We start from the raw sequence: 17,860 nt of genomic DNA, 5'->3' as shown, positions 1-17,860 counted from the left end.
CAATTACTTGCACAAGTACTCTTTGTCTAATTATAAATGAAGAGGCCATATTTATTCAAATGCTTACTGATAACATTTATTGATAACTATCAGGGCCTTAATACTCTCTAGAATATCCTTTATTTTTATGGGCTGGAAGTAGTTGCAGTCCTTAAATACTTTCTAGTTATTTTTGTTTCTTATAGAAAGCATCTGTCTGTTAAAAAAAAAAAAAAAAGGAAAAGAAAAAAAAAAGAGGAGGATCTCATTTGTTATTCTGTCATTAGCTAAGCCTGATGGTAAGCAGATACTAGAATTTGACAGATTAATCAGATACAACAAAGAATTAACATTTTAAAAGTACTGTGTGAGATAAGGACTTTTTAAACTCAGATACAAGGCACATAATGAATATGTTCAAGTTAATGCCTTCAGAACAGACAACAGGTATGTGGCTTAAAGGTAAACTAAACAGATTTATGAGGATTGCACTGGTTATTTAACAGGAGATATGAAGAAAACTGTTGGATATAAAAACCTTCTAGAAACATAAGTTGCAAACAGACACGAGCAAAGACCGTTACATGGCCTTAAAAATTAATTTGAGAGGCACAAAATGGACATTTTCTCCTTTCTTTAGATATATCAAAAACTGCCTCTACAGGACCATTCTCCAAAATTGTAGACCAAAGCTGTCTATTGCATTTAGCTGTGAAGATGCGAGACAGAAGCTACCAGAGGTAGAATCTCTGCTGTCCTTGATGCTGAGACTGAGCAAGAGGAAAGCTGGTAATGTAGGGGAGGGAGCATGGGAGCATATGTGTAAGGTGCTATTTATATTTCTATTGTGGTATAAGGGTCTTTTATATATAGGTCATTTCTTACGAAGTTTGACTAATATATCATGCTTATCACCTATTTCATTTTTATCAGATTTATTTATTCCTAATAAAAAAAATTAAAGCCACAAAGAATTGTAATATTGTTTCTATTTGTGAATTTTATGCAGGCAATCCTGTACAGGTGACTCAAACTTCTATTTCTTCTTATCTTTAAGAACCTACTGCACTCAAGACTACCAAAAGAACACAGCCTAATGGCTACTTTCCTACAATGACAGAAAATCCTTGAAAACACCAAATAAGTATATTGTTGTGGTAAGGGATTAGTCTGAATAGTACATTTTTTTAATCTGATAACTATGGAGAAAATAAATTGAGGAAATGTAAGTGTATGATAGAAAGCAATGAAGTGATTTTGAAATATTTGAGACAGAATAGTTTTGCTCACACAAGGAGCTTGAAACTTCTTTGTCTCTCAAAACTCCAATAAAAGAGGAGGTTATTTTTTTTTCCTAGCTCTAATTATCTGTCTCTTTTAAGGAGGAGGAAATCAAGTAGTTAGGTTTTTAGTTACGACTTTTTTAGATCAAGAAAAAACATTGATTAAAAAACACTGTGGGGATTGAATCTATGCCAAAACTGAAGGAAGAAATACCTATATCAAAGAACCTGTTGGATCATTTTTGCTTTTGCATAACTTGAAGGAAAAAAAAAAAAAGGCTTAGAAAGTTGAAAGCTAAAGCAGTTAGTGTCTTTTTAAATAGGTATTGGTGTTCAGGTAGTTAGTTGGTCACGGGCTGGAGAGGGTTTTTTGGTTATAAAGTTCTATGTGGTAATACTAGAATCTAAGGCTAATAATGAGGAAAACTGATTTCTACTGAAAGAGGGTTATAACCAAATGAATATTTTTTAAATTTCATCTTCACATTTTATACTCCAGTGCAAGAATTGGTTAGAATTATCCAGTTTTATGGTTTCTGCCTCAAATAGTGACCTGTCATTATTGCTGTCTCTCTTTCCATTTGGTTGAAGAAGATGATTCTGGCAGAGTTGTTCTCCTTTTATCTTCTCCAAGGGCTTTTTGAAGAAATAGAATGTTAAAAATGTTTCATGATTGGAAGCATGAAAAGGGGGGAGTAATAGCGCCTCTGCAAATCCTGATAAAGGTTACTTTTCTGTCCAGACTTGATAATTTGCACTAAAATTCTTCAACACGAGAATTCTTCAGCATGGGCAAAAGTAATGAGTAAAATACTTAAGTGATGTCATACTTTTTCTAGTCTAATTAGTCAATGTTGCTGTTTAATAGCACTTGGAAGCTCAGTTATCTTGCAGAGAAACGTTACTAGAGTAAAGCAAGCAGTTGTCATTTTGAGTTCTAAACTAGCTTATTCTTCATTGTGGAGCATAACAAGTACTACTATGTTCTTTTTGTTCACAATTTGTAACTTTTGTTAATGGGAGTCCAGGAGTTTATGGGAGTCCAGTCATGTTCAGCAAACTGGGAAGAAATGAAGAGCAGCAAATGCTTGGGGGTTTTGCAGAAGTGCCTCATGTGATACCTTCTATTCTCAGCATAGGTTAAAATTAGAACTAGACTGACATTGCATTGGAGTCTGAGTGAGAGTTCTAAATGGTTTTGGTAGTACAGACAAGATTTTGTAATTTATCTCTGCTCTTGCCCAGAAAGCAATGCGTCACAGAAAATCCCTGAAAACACCAAATAATTGAGGTAAGTTGTTGTTAAACTCTTTCAGATGCTTGGAGATGAAGTTGTTGGGAGGTCTGATTACTTGGGAGTAAATTTGCGGTTGTTTTACAGCCACGCTTGGGAATTCACTTCTGAATTGTTGGCTGTGATGGCATGATTATTATGGTTTTTAGTTTCCTGACAAATAATAAGATCTAAGAACAAGAAGCTTTTGATGGTAGTACTGTTATTATATAATTAAATCTCTTTGAAAACAAAGTCATATACTTAGGCCCTCTTTCATGGTTCTAAAGCAATGTTTATTGAGTAATATGCTTTCTACAGCAAAAGAGAGTTGTCCAGTGTAAGCTTTACTAAAAGTAAGTATTGTTTTGACTGTACGGTCCAATACTGATTTTAGTAGTACAAATATCTCTTTAGAGATTTGCACCGCAACGTCCCTTTTCTGCGTAATTTATATAAAAGATTTCCAGTTTTCTATCTAAAAAGGCTTATCGTTCAAAAAATGTCTCTAAACAACAAGAAATGATAGATCAGGTAAATCACTTAATCTCAGTAGAAGTTTAATCCTGAAAAATAAGGCAATTTAAATTGTAACCACTAATCAGACCAAAAACCCTCATACAATGTCTTAGTGATTACTGTTGCATGTTGGGATGAGGAATGGGAAAGATAATTACTGTAAGGACCACTGAAAGAGAAGTTAATCCTTCAAACTAGTAAATGTGATCACACTGGGGGGGCGGGGAGAGGAAAGAGGGTACAATCCTCTCTTTACAGGAAAAAATTCAATCCCTTTTTAGGAACCCAAATGCCAGACTGCATTGTGCCACACTGCGGTTGCCATTTGCATCACCTGTCAAATCCTGCCATTTTTCCTTAACAAACAGAGAACAGTTAAGAATCCTTAATATTGAAGCATTGGACCAGATTCTTCTTTACTCAGGCATTATAATTTGATTTTATGCTGTCTTTACAACAGGAAGCAATCCTGACAATTTACATTTCTTACTATTTGCTTGCCTATACATTTTTAATGACGTGATTTCAGTATAACCAGGCTTTACAAATTACTGTGTTAGCAGAAGACATGGAAAACATAAAACAGAATGACTGACAGTTTGAACACAAAAATGTTCACTGTGCAATTGTGGTGTATCCATGCTACACAAAATTATAATGGAGTAAATACAATAGAAAAGATTTGGTCTAAAAGACAGACCTGCAGCAATTATTGTAGGGAAATATGTGTATGAAAAGACCTGAAATTCCACTTTTGTTGTTATGTATCTTCTTGTTTCGAAGAAAGTTATCCTCACTTTTTTAGTTTGAATGGATATGCAAGACATTTTTCTTACTTGTCCCTGCAAATATTAGCAAAAAGTTTGAAAGGGAGCATTCAGATCATCAGTGTTCAGAGTACACTGCTGTTGGCATGAAGTTTAGCCCTCCAAGCTTATCTGAATATCAATATCTTGGCTCCAGTTTATTGCCAAAAAAGCCCTTCCCTAAATGACTACAATAATGGCAATAAGAATGCTTTTTAGAGAGATGCACTGATTAGGATGACTGAGTATCCTACTTTGCTGCTCTTCAGGAAAATATGTATTAATTATTTCACTAAGAAATAGATGACTTCAAAACTTTAGGCTGAATTTTTTTTTTAAATGTGGATCCTAACAGCACGTCTACAAGAAGATTCAAAGAGAGATCTGAAGAATTTAAAAAGCCTTTTCTTAAAGGTAATGCATTACTAAATATAAAATACATTATAATGAGTTGAACTATGAAGAAAATGAATGCAAATAAAGTATACTAATTTATTTCCAGCAACAGTTCAGTTTCTCTAACATGCAAAACTCCTTTAGTTACAGTTATTTATACCAGGTAGCTGCCAGGATGCAGCTATCGGGATTTAACTGCCTTAAATTGCAGGTAACAGCTTAATTTCTTCCTGGGAGGGCAATCAATGCTCATATCTGCATTTAATAATTATGGTCAGTTCTCAGCCTACGAATTGGAAGGAACTGAGATGAGCAGTTTTTCACTGACTAAGAACGCAGAGAGATTGCAAGAACACCATTTCTTATTATAAGAAAATTGAACTAGGTGCAATTATCTATTTTTATAAAGAGAAAGCCGTTGGTAAAATTCTGTCAGTTCTATACATTAACTAAATTTAATAATATAATCAAGTGGGTATCACAGTATTTTTGTTTTCATGTCACTGTCCCCATCTGGTAGCTGATACATGTGCTGATGAATTGAGCCTGAGAATTCACAGTCAGATTCCTGTGACTGAATCTGAACATGTAAGGATCATGACTGAAACTGCAGTTTGCGTTGGAACATTCACTGCTGTGAAGACACTTTGGGAAGTGAGAATACACAAGATAAATGAAGAATTACAGAAAGAAAAGGAATTCAGACAGAGGTCTGCAGGAAGGTAGGTAAATTGTAGATCTTTAAGTATGTGAAAAGCTAGACTATGTGTTACATTTCACAAAACTATAATTGGTCTTTTCAAACTCAACCAGAGTCTAGTTCTTTAGTCGTTACTCCAGCAGAATTCCCACTGGTTAGAACCTAGCAATGTGGTCAGGTCAAACCAAGAATTGTGTTCTGTGATAAAAATATTAGCATATGTACTAAATCCCCTAAATTCAGATATTAAAATCCTCTCCTGTGTGATATTCTAACCAGTGGAGATTTAATTTGTTATGCTTTCTTCTCAATGGAGGCATTAACAGGGTTGCTTGGTCTTCTGTCTGGCCAGCAATTTCATGCAATGTGAAGAAATTTAGCATTCTATTTTTGGAACCCTCCCCAATTTGTCAGATGTGTTTGAAATAGAATAACAAATTCAAAAGTTACTAATGGAAAATACAAGCAGAAAGAGAATTAGCCTAATTTTTGTAATTCTTGTTTAAGTCCCCTTTGGAAATCAGGCTAAAAGAATCCCTAGCTGATTGACCTGTCTTGATTGCACTTACTTTTGGTGGAACTGAAGGCTTTCTTTTTAGGAGACTGCTTCAAAATTAATGGCTTTGGAACTTAATTTCATATGACTTTACATTCTGTTGCCCTGCTGCAACATGATGAAAGTGAATGAAGTTATGTCTTTCTTCTGACTGTAAATTTGAAGAACAGTAAAATACAATTCCTATAGATTACCTCAGCCAAACATTACTTTGTGTTCTTGCCTTCCCTCAAATTGATAGTATATTTAGCATCCAGATATAATAAATGTTGTTTGACATCCAAAAAGGCTACTGTCTCTTTGTTCCAGAAAATAGAATGGATAGTAATTATTGCCCATATTCATTGTTGCACCACTGACAGATCTTCTTCCCTTGTAGGCTTCTACTTGTCTGGGAGGAGAGAGCTGCTTTAGCAAAGCTCAAAGAAAAAGTTATTAATGAAGATGGAAGAGCAATTTTAAGGATAGAGGAAGAAGAATGGAAGGTAGTGTTGATAGGAATGGATGTTGCTTGAGTTGAATGACTGATGCATTAGAAAACTACTATTTACAACTTTACACTCACAGTTGTACTATTTTTAATCTATGAAGTGCTCACTGTGTGCTTTGCTAACAATGAATTGAGACACACTGTTGTAGAGCGTAAAAGCAAGCGGATTTTTTTAGTCCTGAATATTAAGCATTACGCTGCAAAAAAGATAGCCCAAAAGGCTTTTCTGAATTAGAAATTATTTACAGTGCAAATTATGAGTTCAATTATGTAAATCCTCATTTAACATTAACATACCAGAACTACTGAAATATATCAAAGTGAAAACCCTCTGTGTTTAGGTGCATGAAAATATTTCTTACTGTTGTTTACTTTCTCTTTCTAAGAGTGAAAATGAGCAAGTAGATTCCCAGAATACTACAATTCTTGTTTCTAATGCGTGGGGGGAAGTGGCTAACTGTAGAATCAACAACAGAGTGGAAGCTAACAGTCTGTTCAGAGCTACACAGAAATGCAGATGCCAGTTCCTATGAAGTGATGAGAATTAGATCATGCCGAGGCCAGAGAGTGACAGCCACACCCAGCCATGCTCTGGTGGTCTGTCAGCCAATGTTCCTTGTTCAGAACTCATAGCATACAGACGTTGTAGTTTTTCTATCCCTCAGCTCTTCTGCTCTCAGATGCTCACTGTTTTTCTTAACAGAACAGGAAATACAATTTAGATCACCATTTAAATCCAAAAAGCTATTTAGAGCAGTTTCATCTTCAGCTATATTGGCTTTGTTTAAAAAAAAGAAACCAACAAAAGTAAGCCTGAGACTTTTCAAGCAATGACAGTAGCGCGGACATCTAAATCCTGGGAGCAAAAAGCGGGCAGGTTAAATCTATGGTCAGAATGACCTGCATTGATGGTGTTCATTTTGGGATGTTACAGTATAGCTTGAGCAGAAGGCAAGATTTCTTTTTTCTTTCTTTTTTCTTTCTTTTTTTTTTTTTTTTAAATCACAAGACTGTTACTGTTTCAAATAAAACTTCTGCCTAAGCCTGTATTCTTGTTGTATACTAAGCTGAATTTCTTCTGGTTCGTATTTCATGTCTTAGACACTACCTTCGTGCTTATTGAAACTAGTCCATCTCCAGGAATGGCAGCTTCACAGAACTAGTTTGCAGAAAATTCCTCAGTTCATTGGAAGATTTCACAATCTTGTTGTTCTGGATCTATCCCGGAACTCAATTGAAAGTATACCTAAAGAAATTGGTGAGCTGTGCTTTCTCTTATTTTAAGCTGCTTTTCTAAGAAAATTAATCTTACACAAACATGCTGTTTTTGTGCATTTTGCCTGTATAGCAATCCCATTGGGTAGTTAGAAAACAGACAATTTAAGTCTGACAGTGAGATAGAGATCTAGCTATTTAGACCATGGATGCCCTATAAATTAAAAAAAATGGCTGGATGGAGGAGACATATCTTTATGAAAGCTCCCCATGAGAAAAAAGCTTGTAAGCACAGCAGATACTAGACATCAGAATGCAGCTAGAAAAGTGATATTGAAAAACAGGCTTCATGTTCTGAGTCCGCAGCATGAGTAGCCTATGTTCATAAGAAGTTTTTTTAGGTTTTGGGTTTTGTTTTTTTTTTTTTTTAGCACTCAACTAGAGTGCAGTTCTGTACTAAAGAGTCCTGAACTCCTACTATTTGAATTTCAGTGAATTTTTTTGTTTGTTTGTTTTTAGTGAGAACACAGAGCACTTGTATAACAGTACAAGGATAACACAAAACAAGTAATATTGTACTTCAAATAGAACGACCGTGAACGTTCATCATTTCTCATTGTTCTCCTTGCAGGCCAGCTGACTAGCCTCCAAGAGCTGCTTCTCAGTTACAATAGAATAAAGTCTGTTCCTAAGGAAATAAGTAACTGCGTCAGTCTGGAAAGATTGGAACTGGCTGTCAACAGGAGTATCTGTGATCTTCCTCCTCAGGTTTTCTTTGTTTTGTTTAGTTTTGTTTAATGCATATTTTTAATTAATCTAAAACAAATTATCATTAAACGTTGCACTCCATGTTTTCAGATTTGCTTTGATATTCTGATTTCACAACTATTCCACAGGAACGCATATGTGAACAATGTTTATATGACCAGTCGAACTGAAGCCACATGAGGAGGACATACATATACCTCAGTAGTTGAAGGAGCCAATCTTTATTTTGTCCAGATCAATGACTTGGTAGTGCATATAGGACAGTGATAGACTTGATGTTAATTTGTTTAGGCTGAAGGTCTTCACTGATACGCCCCAGGATCTGACACCTTAGCACAGGGAAGCAGGTGAGGATCTGACACCTTAGCACAGGGAAGTTCCCTTTTATGGTTGAGAGTACAAATTCATACCATATGCCAGGACACAACTGTGAGCATCTTTACCAGAGCTGCTAGCTATGAAAAGGGTTTGTGTCACTTATACAACTGCCTATGCCCAAAGAGTTGAATGAACGTTGTTCTGAGATGTTGAAAGCAATTAAGAGAGAATGAAAACAACTTCTCACGTACTATTGAACTTTAATTTGGGCTGACCTAAATGTGAGAGAGACCTGCATCTCTAAGTATTAGTCTCTTAGGTAGAGGTGACAAGTACATAGCTGTATTTACTTGTTTTAATTTATTTTAAAAAACAGTAGTGGCAATAGTTGACAGCAATCAATCAGTGCCCTGCAAAATTGAGTCCAAACAGTAATACCTAACAACAAATCTTCGAATGAAAATATACACTATGAATCAGAATCCAGAATTTACAAAATCTGTGTGGATACAAGTTACATGGTGTAAGGTAGAGTGATTGATAGCTTTATAACAGCTCATAGCAAATATGTAGTTATGTCCTATTGAGACTATGGTGATGTGAACACTGTGAAGCTTTGGTTATATGTACTTGAGTGGCATTTAGTATTTAGACAGTTGGACCAGATTTGCAATAAAACATCTTTACATCACTTGGACATTGTAAATGCACCTGAAGGCATGATTCACCAAAGGACTTAGGTGTTGGGATACTGAATGATGCTATATTTAATTTTTGGCATGTCTTGCCATAGTAGTAGACTTGCCAACATGGAAAGTGTCTAGGTTCACTCTAAAATACAGTCCGTGCAATTTGATCCATAAAAATTGAAATACTTGACTAACGAAAAATGGCATGTTGCATGGAGAGACACCACTGAGTACGAAATACTAAGGACAGTGGTGTCTTTAAAATTCCTTTTCTTCTCAAGGCTTGGGGTATATCTGCGTTGTAGTCGGGGCATTCAGCTTCTCGGCAGTTAGGACACTCACTACCAGGTGGGAGATAAAGTTCTTCTGCCTGATCAGTTTCAAACCTACCTACCTTCCAGGTGAGAACTGTAATCGTTAGGTAATACCAGCTAATGTAACTCAGAAACCATTCTGTGTTTACTAACTCCCAAATGTGTTGTAGTGTTTTGTTTCGTTGTTGTTTTTTTCAGTCAACATTATTACAGCACTGCTGTAATGAAACAGCTGTACAAACTTGCATTAATTCTCCCTTTCGTTTCAGCTCAGTGATTTAAAGAAACTTTCACACATAGATTTGTGCATGAATCAGTTCACTACCATCCCTTCAGCTCTTCTCAACATGCCAAGTCTAGAATGGTTAGATATGGGGGGAAATAAACTCCAGGAGCTTCCCGATGGAATTGACAGGTAATAAATCTCAAAGTTCACATCTTATTCATTACATTACTCAATTCCGTTGAATTGAAATTCTAATTATTAAATGCTACTTCAAAAGATTATTTTGATGTTAACCTCACTGCAAACTTAAGATTTATCAACCCTAATGTAATATTTTGGATGAGCTGGAATAATCCATTCAATAAACAATAAATTCAGTATCAACTATCAAATATTTCTTGCCAATGACATTGTTAACTAGAGGTTAGGTGATTATCTTGGATATGGGGTTTTCTTTGAGAATTGTTGTATTCTTTATGCAAGTCCTTTATGTGGCTGTAAAAATTAATCAAGTACTTTTTATATTAATGATTGCTAAGATTAATTTTCTAAATCCTGATTGATTGTGCAAATACCTATTTTACAGAATGGAAAATCTCCACACTTTATGGCTCCAAAGGAATGAGATAAACTCTTTGCCAGAAACCATTGGTAATATGAAAAATCTTAGTACTCTCGTTCTTAGCAACAACAAACTTAAGGATATTCCAGCTTGTATGAAGGACATGACAAATCTGAGGTAAGAAAAAGCAATAAATATAAATAAAAATACTATAAAATCTAAATAAAAATACTAAAAGCTAAGTTTTAAAGCCTCCCTTGAGTTGTGTATCATAGAGTGATGCTAAGGAAGTGGAAAAGAAAAGGCACATCCACAGTTGTACAGGTGGACACAATGCCATGTAAATCAGCATAATTACACAGATTCACAACAGTTGAGGATCTGGTCAAGAAAGCTTTGTGTAGCATAACTCATTTAAAGAAGTAAGCTATGATAGTTACAGTCCCAAATGTAACAGGAGACTGGAATACATTTTCTCATTTCTGAAAGGTCCAAATGCCCACTTCTAATTGGCCTTTTATATCACTCTCTAAAGCCAAGAGCTAGGAGGAAAAATATGTAACAGCATAAAAATGACAAAAAGTAGAACTTTGGCACTGAAAAGTCAAGCATTCATGGTTAAACAAAAAGGATTAGGTATAAGGATATCAATGAAACTCTCTTGATTTGAAAAGTAAGAGAGAATGAATGTAAATTTTTAATTGGTAGAATTGGAAATATTATTTTGTATACTATTGACAGAAACTTTCCTGTTCTTTGCATTTTCATTTGAATTACTGGATGCTGGCCGTTTTAAAGAAAGAATGCTAGTCTAAATAAATCACGTCTAACCCAGTAAGACAATTCCTGTTTTCAGATGTTTTGGAAGAAGCAGCACCTCTTTAAGCAAATACATGCAAGCATAGGCCCAGGGATGGATCGAGAACAGAGGGAGGCTGCTGCCTTGCAAAGCTGGGAGGATGCAGGCCTTTGCACTCTTGTTCTCATCCACTCATCTGTTTGTGGGAGCTCAATAAGGCTGACAGTGGGGTGAAAACCTGAAGACAAAATGGCAAGGACTGCAATGTTTTCTCCCACCACAGTCAGCTACTGTTATTATAAGGGGTCTTCTTAGCTTAGTTCACTTAATACTACTAATATAGTAGTAGGTTTAGTATAAGAAAAGACTTATTTTGCTCAAAATATTGTTTGAGGAATCTTAATTCAGTTTCAAAAGAGTTGTTCTCTCTGGACAAAACCTATTGCAAGAGTAACCTTTTCTGGTGAACTGTCAGATTTGTCAACTTCAGAGACAACCCACTGGAGTTAGAGGTAACACTCCCTCCATGTGAGAACGCAGAAGAGGAGGAGCAACAGGAAATGTTTGGCATTGAATTCATGCACATGTATATCCAGGAGTCACTGAAGAAAACAGGTATGGCTTTTTTATTAGTTCTAATCCCTCTGGAATACAGTGAGGAAGGGAAGGACAAACTGGATAAAAGCAAGCTAGGATATGTGTACAAATGAAACATGAATAATCTTCTTAATAAATGATTAACACTTTCCAAAAATCTGTAAACAGATTTTTACGGAGGGCAGGGGCACTTTTACCAGGAGTTGGCACAGTAGGTCTTCACATGAACAGCATATATTCTGGTAGGAACATACTGGAACCATGGAACACTGGAATGAACGTGCCTGAGTTACCTACAGCCTGGATAACTGGAAGTTGATGACTGTCTCTTATATTTACAATTTAATCAGAGTTTACATAGTGTGGGTCTTCCAGCACTGTTTGTCTCATGAAGCTCAACTTTCTCTGGTTTTAGATGTTGTCCAGATGGGGACTACTAAAGAAGGATGTAAGGAGAGATGCCTATGTTCCCAACGTACAACATTTTTAGCAATGAATTATCAACACCTGATAAACAGATGTTTCTTACAACTTGCTTTCCCTGACAGAAAATCCAGTCACCTAAGCAACCCCCCCCCCCCCCCAATTTCATCCCGTTTCTCAATCAGTATGACAAGAAAATTAACCCGACAGGCAACTAAACACCACAGAGCTGTTCGCGTACTCCCCCTCTGCCCAGTGGGATGGGAGAGAGAATCAGGGCGAGGGGGAATAGGACAGAAAAGGAAGGGAAAATAATAATAATGATGATAAAAGAATATACCAAATAAGTAATGCACAGTGCAATTGCTCACCACCCGCTGACTGATGCCCAGCCAGTTCCTGAGCAGCAGTTTCCCCCCGGCCAACTCCCCCCAACTTTATATACTGGTCATGACATCATGTGGTATGGAATAGCCCTTTGGCCATGCTCCCTCCCAGCTTCTCAGTCAGTAGAGCATAGGAAGCTGAAAAGTCCTTGACTAGTGTAAGCACTACTCAGCAACAACTACAACATCAGTGTGTTATCAACACTATTCTCATACTCAATCCAAAACACAGCACTGTATCAGCTAGAAGAAAAAAAAAAATTAACTCTATCCCAGCTGAAACCAGGACAGAGACCAAAATGAGCTCTTTTGAAGAGATGTGGAGGTGGCAGCTGTTACTTGCAGAGAGAACTTCACTCATTGCAGATATAAAATGTTCTCTCTGATCTTCATTCTCTGTATCATGAAGGCTTAAAAAATGAATGCCTGAAATGCTTTTGATTTAGAACGCTAAGCCAGCTTTTTTCTTCTCAATATTTCATGAATGAATAATCAAATTAGCAAAAATATATCAAGATGACAGTTTACAAACAAGTTTTCTTCCTTAACAGATTCCCCTAGCAGCATGGGCTGATGAAAGTACCTAGGCCTACTTAAATAATTTAAGAGGAAATATAAAGCTATCCTGAACTTCGAAATGAAAATGAAGTATGTTAATTTCTCTTAATTTAACCCATTGTCTTTCAGGAAATCTGGAAAGTTGTACTTCTGGTCCTTCTCCTATCATAAATGCTAATGAATAAAGAATGTAACTGTGACTGGAAGAAAAGATGAAGTATACTTCTTCCTAAAAAAGAGGCGTACAACAGGTTTCAGATATTCTTAGGGACTTTATTTTTCCACTGATGAGAACTGGTTTGCATATTTGTAATTCCCAGTGAAACTGGGAAATATAAGACCTTTTCCTAGGTACAGGAAAGGCTAAACCAGGTTTTTTTTGTAAGCAATGAATTAGCTTTTTAAAAAAAAATCCAGATAAGTTTTACAGGTTTTTTCCCTACCAATTCCAAATCTATCTCCTGTCATGTAGTTGGCTCTGGTATCAAAGATGGACTTGGGACAGCTGTCAACAGGACATTCTCCAAGGATACAGCAGACTCCGTATAATACTGTAGTGCAGCCTTGTATCCTCGTTGTTGTAAATATTCAATCCGTCCATGATCAATCAGCAGTTTACAGAGGCAACCTATCTCCTTTCGTTCTTCAACAGTAAGTATCCTAGTTTCATAAAAAGGAGGAAGACAATGAACAACGTGTCAAAAGAACAGTGTTGTTAATCAACATTAGTAGTTAAGCTTAGAAAAACTATTTACGTTACTCTAAGTTCATTTTAATTCAGGCAAGCATGACTGTTTAAATATTTTGAAGTGTATGTCCATGAAAATTGTATTTTTAAAGTAGAATATTTTTATAAATCTAATAATTAAAATGTTCGATAAATGAGTCATTTTGAGGACCCAGAAGAATTTCATATACCACTGTACAAAATTTTGCTTTTCTGCAGGAGTCCATTTGCTAGAAAAAAAATTACATACCCTTGTAAAGTATCGGAACCACTCTCTGTCTTGCTGAATGTTTGCTCATGTTCTTCTGTGTCGTTAGTTTGATCCTCATTTTCTTCGCTTGTAGAGGCTTTGGTTGTGGTTTCTCGCATGCCACAAGTGGCCCAGCTACTCATTCTCTGAAAATAATGAAATTCTACTGGTCCAACTCCTACTGATTTAAAGAACTCTCTGCCTACATAATGTGTCCAGTCACACTTGTGATGGCAGCACAGTGCAATAACAATTCCAGCTACAGGCTTACAGTTGTCTTTGTTGCTTTCATTATCAGCACAATTGTTAGGAGCCACCTCTGTCTCATCATTCCTAGAGCGTTTTGGTGCAGGCTCTTCATTTTCTCCATCACAGCAAGTTGTGTAACTTTCAACCAAGCATCTCAAAGCAAGATCTGGGAAAAAACAGATATACCCCCCCAAAAAAATAGTGATGAACACCACGCCATTATTTATACAGGCTGCTATCATGGTTGGGAATGTACTTCCCACGAAGAATAATAAAAGTGTACATCACAAACTAAGCCAAAAAGCCCTTTTAAGGATCACTAAAAGTTACAAGCATGCTTTGAAAACATGAAAACCCTAAATGCTAAATTAACATTATGAGACCTCTGGAGCTACTAAGGGCTTATCCTCTTGAATATTTTTTCTACACAAGTGAATATGAAATACTTAACAAACTGGCATATTGTATGAGGATCTCTTCCCTGTAACATATGCAAGTATTTGCTCTAAAAGTTTGATATCTAGAACACAATCTATTTAATATGTACATGTACTTCTTAAATGCTTAACTGTGTCATCTTTGTAACAGTACCTATATAGGTGTCATATTTGAGATGTCTGTCTCTACTTAGTAGGCATATAACATTAGAAAAAGTGTATTAGTTGAAAATTATCAGGACAGAAACACATTTTTCTTATTTGTTTGCTTGGGATACATGTTCAGACAGCCAATACAAATGTAGAAAGAAAAATATTTCAGAGTAGAGGCAAAAAAAAAAAAAAAAGTACTTTCAACAGTTTACACATACATGACCCACACTGCCATACACTATTCTTTGTTCTACTCTATAGAAAACAAGAAAGGTTTTACTTCTGTCTAAAGTAGCCTTGCATGTATTATCCATTTACTATTCCACTGAAGTCAATAGATATTTAGAATGTAATTGCTACATTCACCAACAAAAGGTTAGAGGGCAAGAAAAGCTTAAAAGGACAGTTTGGAAGATCACTCCATTCAGATTGTAAGATTTAGTATCCTAATTTTCTGCAGTTAACACATAGATAATTCACACCTGTTGCAGCACCACACAAATGCTTCCCAATTCCTACCACTGGCAGTTTTTTCTTCTCCAAAATAGGTACCTTATCTGGAAGGGAAAAGAAGAAAAAAAGGAAGAAAATATACACACAATCCACAACCACCCCACAACCTCTATTATTATAGTTGGGGCAATATTTTTTCTGGATAATATAATGTCAGCATACTTTAAAAAAGAAATAAATGTTTACTACTACTAAAAATACAGTGGTCTGTACATAGAGTTAGAAGCTATTAAAAGGAAAGTTTCTCTTTCTAAAACAAATGAAGAGAATCGGATGCTGTAGCTGAGAAGCATATTCTTCTTTTTCTTAAACAACTCAACCCTGTCCAAAGGCAAAGAATGTATTTTAATGCTGTTATGGAGCAATATGATTTTGTTTCTGAGCAGCAACACTGCTATATAGCAGTAAAATGATTACCCGAGAACACTGGGCTGATTTTCCTTAACAGAATTATCTGTGGCCCAGAGATTAGCTCCAGCTAAATAGTAATATAAATACTTTGCCTTTTATTAAAATGAAGCATTAGAACTCTAGGATTTTGCATTTATGCTAAGATAGTTACATTTATCTATTTAACCATTTCAGTCTTTCTATACTGCCTATGAAATGCAAATGTGACATTAATGCATCTCCTGATGACAGGTGTTCCCACAAATTCTACAGTATTGATGTACAGAGCGTATGAATGATATGCATGACTCGCTTCATTCCGCACACCTAAAACAAACAATGCAAAGGTGTTTAATCCTGCAAGGTCTAAAAAAACCTTCAAAATGTTTTTGTTTTGGTATTTCTCACCTATAATGATGTCCTATAAGCGTATAAAAAGCAGAAAATTTTAGATCCCCATTTAATATATATATATGTGTACGTGTGTGTGTATACATATGTGTATACACACAGCATTGTGTCCAAGCAACCATTGAGAATAATCTTCAAAACCAAGTACATTTAAGCGTGCTACATACAAATTGTCTTGAACTCCAGTATTCAGAGTCTAAAATGAAGCCTCTCTTTCAGAATTATGCAAGCCAAGAAGGAACTTACTTAAACATAAGTGTTGAATATCAACTTGGAGCCTTTCAAATATAGAATCTCTCCTTTTATGTTTTCCATCCACCTGTGTAAAGAGAAAATGATCATTCAGTAGGGCTGGCCACTAGTAACTATAGTTTTGCTCCAGGTATTAATGCTGGACTTTTTTCCTCTCAAGTCAACATCTGCACATTTCCAACATCAGACACCGAGATTTTTTTTCCTAATAAATTTTCTATCAGCAAAGTACAGAATGTAGACAATCACACTTCCAAAACTTTTAACATTTCACAGGCTTTATGTTATTTTTGAAGATAAAAAGCAAATACTAACAGCTTCAATGACAACAGTTTAAACATTATACTCTGCTAAAGTGACAATATCCTCTCTTACCTTGAATCTTGTAGTTGCTCTTTCCACAAGCAAAAACTGAATATTTTCAACATTCTGTAAGGCAACATCAACCCAATGAGACAGCTTTCCTCGCCCAGCTCCAAACTCAACAAAACATCTTCCTGGACCAAGTAAATGTAATTTTTCCATGTTACCTAAAATAGAAGCCTACAAACATCAAAAGATTATTTATGAACCAAGCAAATATATACACTGTGTATTGTAATGCCTGATAGAAAAATGACTACTTCACCAAACTGCAAAAGACTTTTTCAAGTCTTCCCTGTCATGAGAGATTAGGGAGAAGATCTTGTGTGTACAGAGGAAAGGGATTATAAATTCTGGCTAGTCAGCATCACCCTGCCCTTCTTCCACTGCTCACAGAACTCCACCAGAAGTTTTTGGAATGGATTCTTGGGATCAGGTACACATGATAATATTGTTCTCTGCTGATTCTTGAAGTAGCCATCCAAAATATGGGTACCGTACTGGATTTTCTATGAAGCATCAGTGCCGGCAGAGCCCTCTCTCTCTGCTGCAGTTACACATTTTACAATACATAGGAAAGTAGAGCACGGAAAGAAAGTACAGAAACGAGACACTTCTCACTTTTTAAATCTTCTTCCCAAAACTTTCCATTTTGCTACAGTATGCAATCCATCTCTCTCAAAATTCCTGCTGTTCAATATACATTAAAAAGGCAGAAGGTAAACTCAGGCTCTCCAATCCTTTTTATGCATCTGTTACACAACCAGGAAATCTAGGACCAGCTCTTAGAGAAAAAGTAAAAAATTCCTTTTACTTTTTAGCAAATACAGTATTTTACCTTTTGTAGCTTAGATTTATTATGAGTTAATACAAAATAAGTAAAAATTCAGAAGAACACCATGCAATTTGTAATTTATTTCAGTATCCTAATAAACTTTTGTTACTATCACTTAACAAAGCAGCCATTCAAAGGCTATATATATATGCTATTATTTGAAGAGTACATATCACATTTCCTCCATATGAAGTAACTAGCATTATGCACGCATAGTCGCTCAAATTTACAGCAGCAGAATTCTACACGTTTAAAAACATCTATAGCTATTAGTAAAGCAGCGACCGTACCTGTTGTTTCAAGTGTTTGAAAGCAGATTCCCCGTTCTTTGGGTCATTTAATGCTTCTTGTAAAGCCTGGTGGGACAGTATTTGTTCCTTAAGGCGAAGTTCCAGGCCTGCATGCAAAGGCAAAACTTTTAGG

General features: G+C 35.8%; 2 protein-coding genes across 3 annotated transcripts; one reads left to right on the top strand and one right to left on the bottom strand.

The window, feature by feature from the left end:
• The first annotated feature begins 67 nt into the window (after window positions 1–67).
• On the top strand, window positions 68–13,121 carry LRRC39 (leucine rich repeat containing 39). 2 transcript variants are annotated; one of them, XM_009468285.2, is made up of 11 exons: window positions 68–768; window positions 1,037–1,136; window positions 2,291–2,553; window positions 4,777–4,978; window positions 5,892–5,997; window positions 7,104–7,260; window positions 7,849–7,985; window positions 9,576–9,721; window positions 10,119–10,271; window positions 11,369–11,508; window positions 12,987–13,121. In XM_009468285.2, the coding sequence occupies exons 4-11, from the start codon at window positions 4,854–4,856 to the stop codon at window positions 13,040–13,042; spliced, it is 1,020 nt and encodes a 339-aa protein (XP_009466560.1). In that variant the 5' UTR covers window positions 68–768; window positions 1,037–1,136; window positions 2,291–2,553; window positions 4,777–4,853; the 3' UTR covers window positions 13,043–13,121. The 2 variants fall into 2 exon arrangements, with proteins under 2 accessions (XP_009466560.1, XP_087589476.1); XM_087733350.1 differs by lacking the exons at window positions 68–768; window positions 1,037–1,136; window positions 2,291–2,553; window positions 12,987–13,121 and adding an exon at window positions 4,228–4,274 and having other exon boundaries at window positions 11,369–12,977.
• On the bottom strand, window positions 13,110–17,375 carry TRMT13 (tRNA methyltransferase 13). Its single transcript, XM_087733352.1, has 6 exons — window positions 17,224–17,375; window positions 16,615–16,782; window positions 16,234–16,306; window positions 15,156–15,230; window positions 13,835–14,249; window positions 13,110–13,517 (listed from the first exon to the last, which is right to left on the bottom strand). Exons 2-6 carry the CDS (start codon window positions 16,762–16,764, stop codon window positions 13,322–13,324), a joined length of 909 nt encoding a protein of 302 aa, XP_087589478.1. The 5' UTR covers window positions 16,765–16,782; window positions 17,224–17,375; the 3' UTR covers window positions 13,110–13,321.
• Window positions 17,376–17,860: the final 485 nt, after the last annotated feature.

The sequence above is a fragment of the Nipponia nippon genome, unplaced genomic scaffold (assembly GCF_047370975.1).
Source record: "Nipponia nippon isolate SJK-2023a ecotype South Korea unplaced genomic scaffold, ASM4737097v1 scaffold_5, whole genome shotgun sequence".
Lineage (NCBI taxonomy): Eukaryota > Metazoa > Chordata > Aves > Pelecaniformes > Threskiornithidae > Nipponia > Nipponia nippon.
This window is presented reverse-complemented; position numbering and strand designations above follow the sequence as displayed.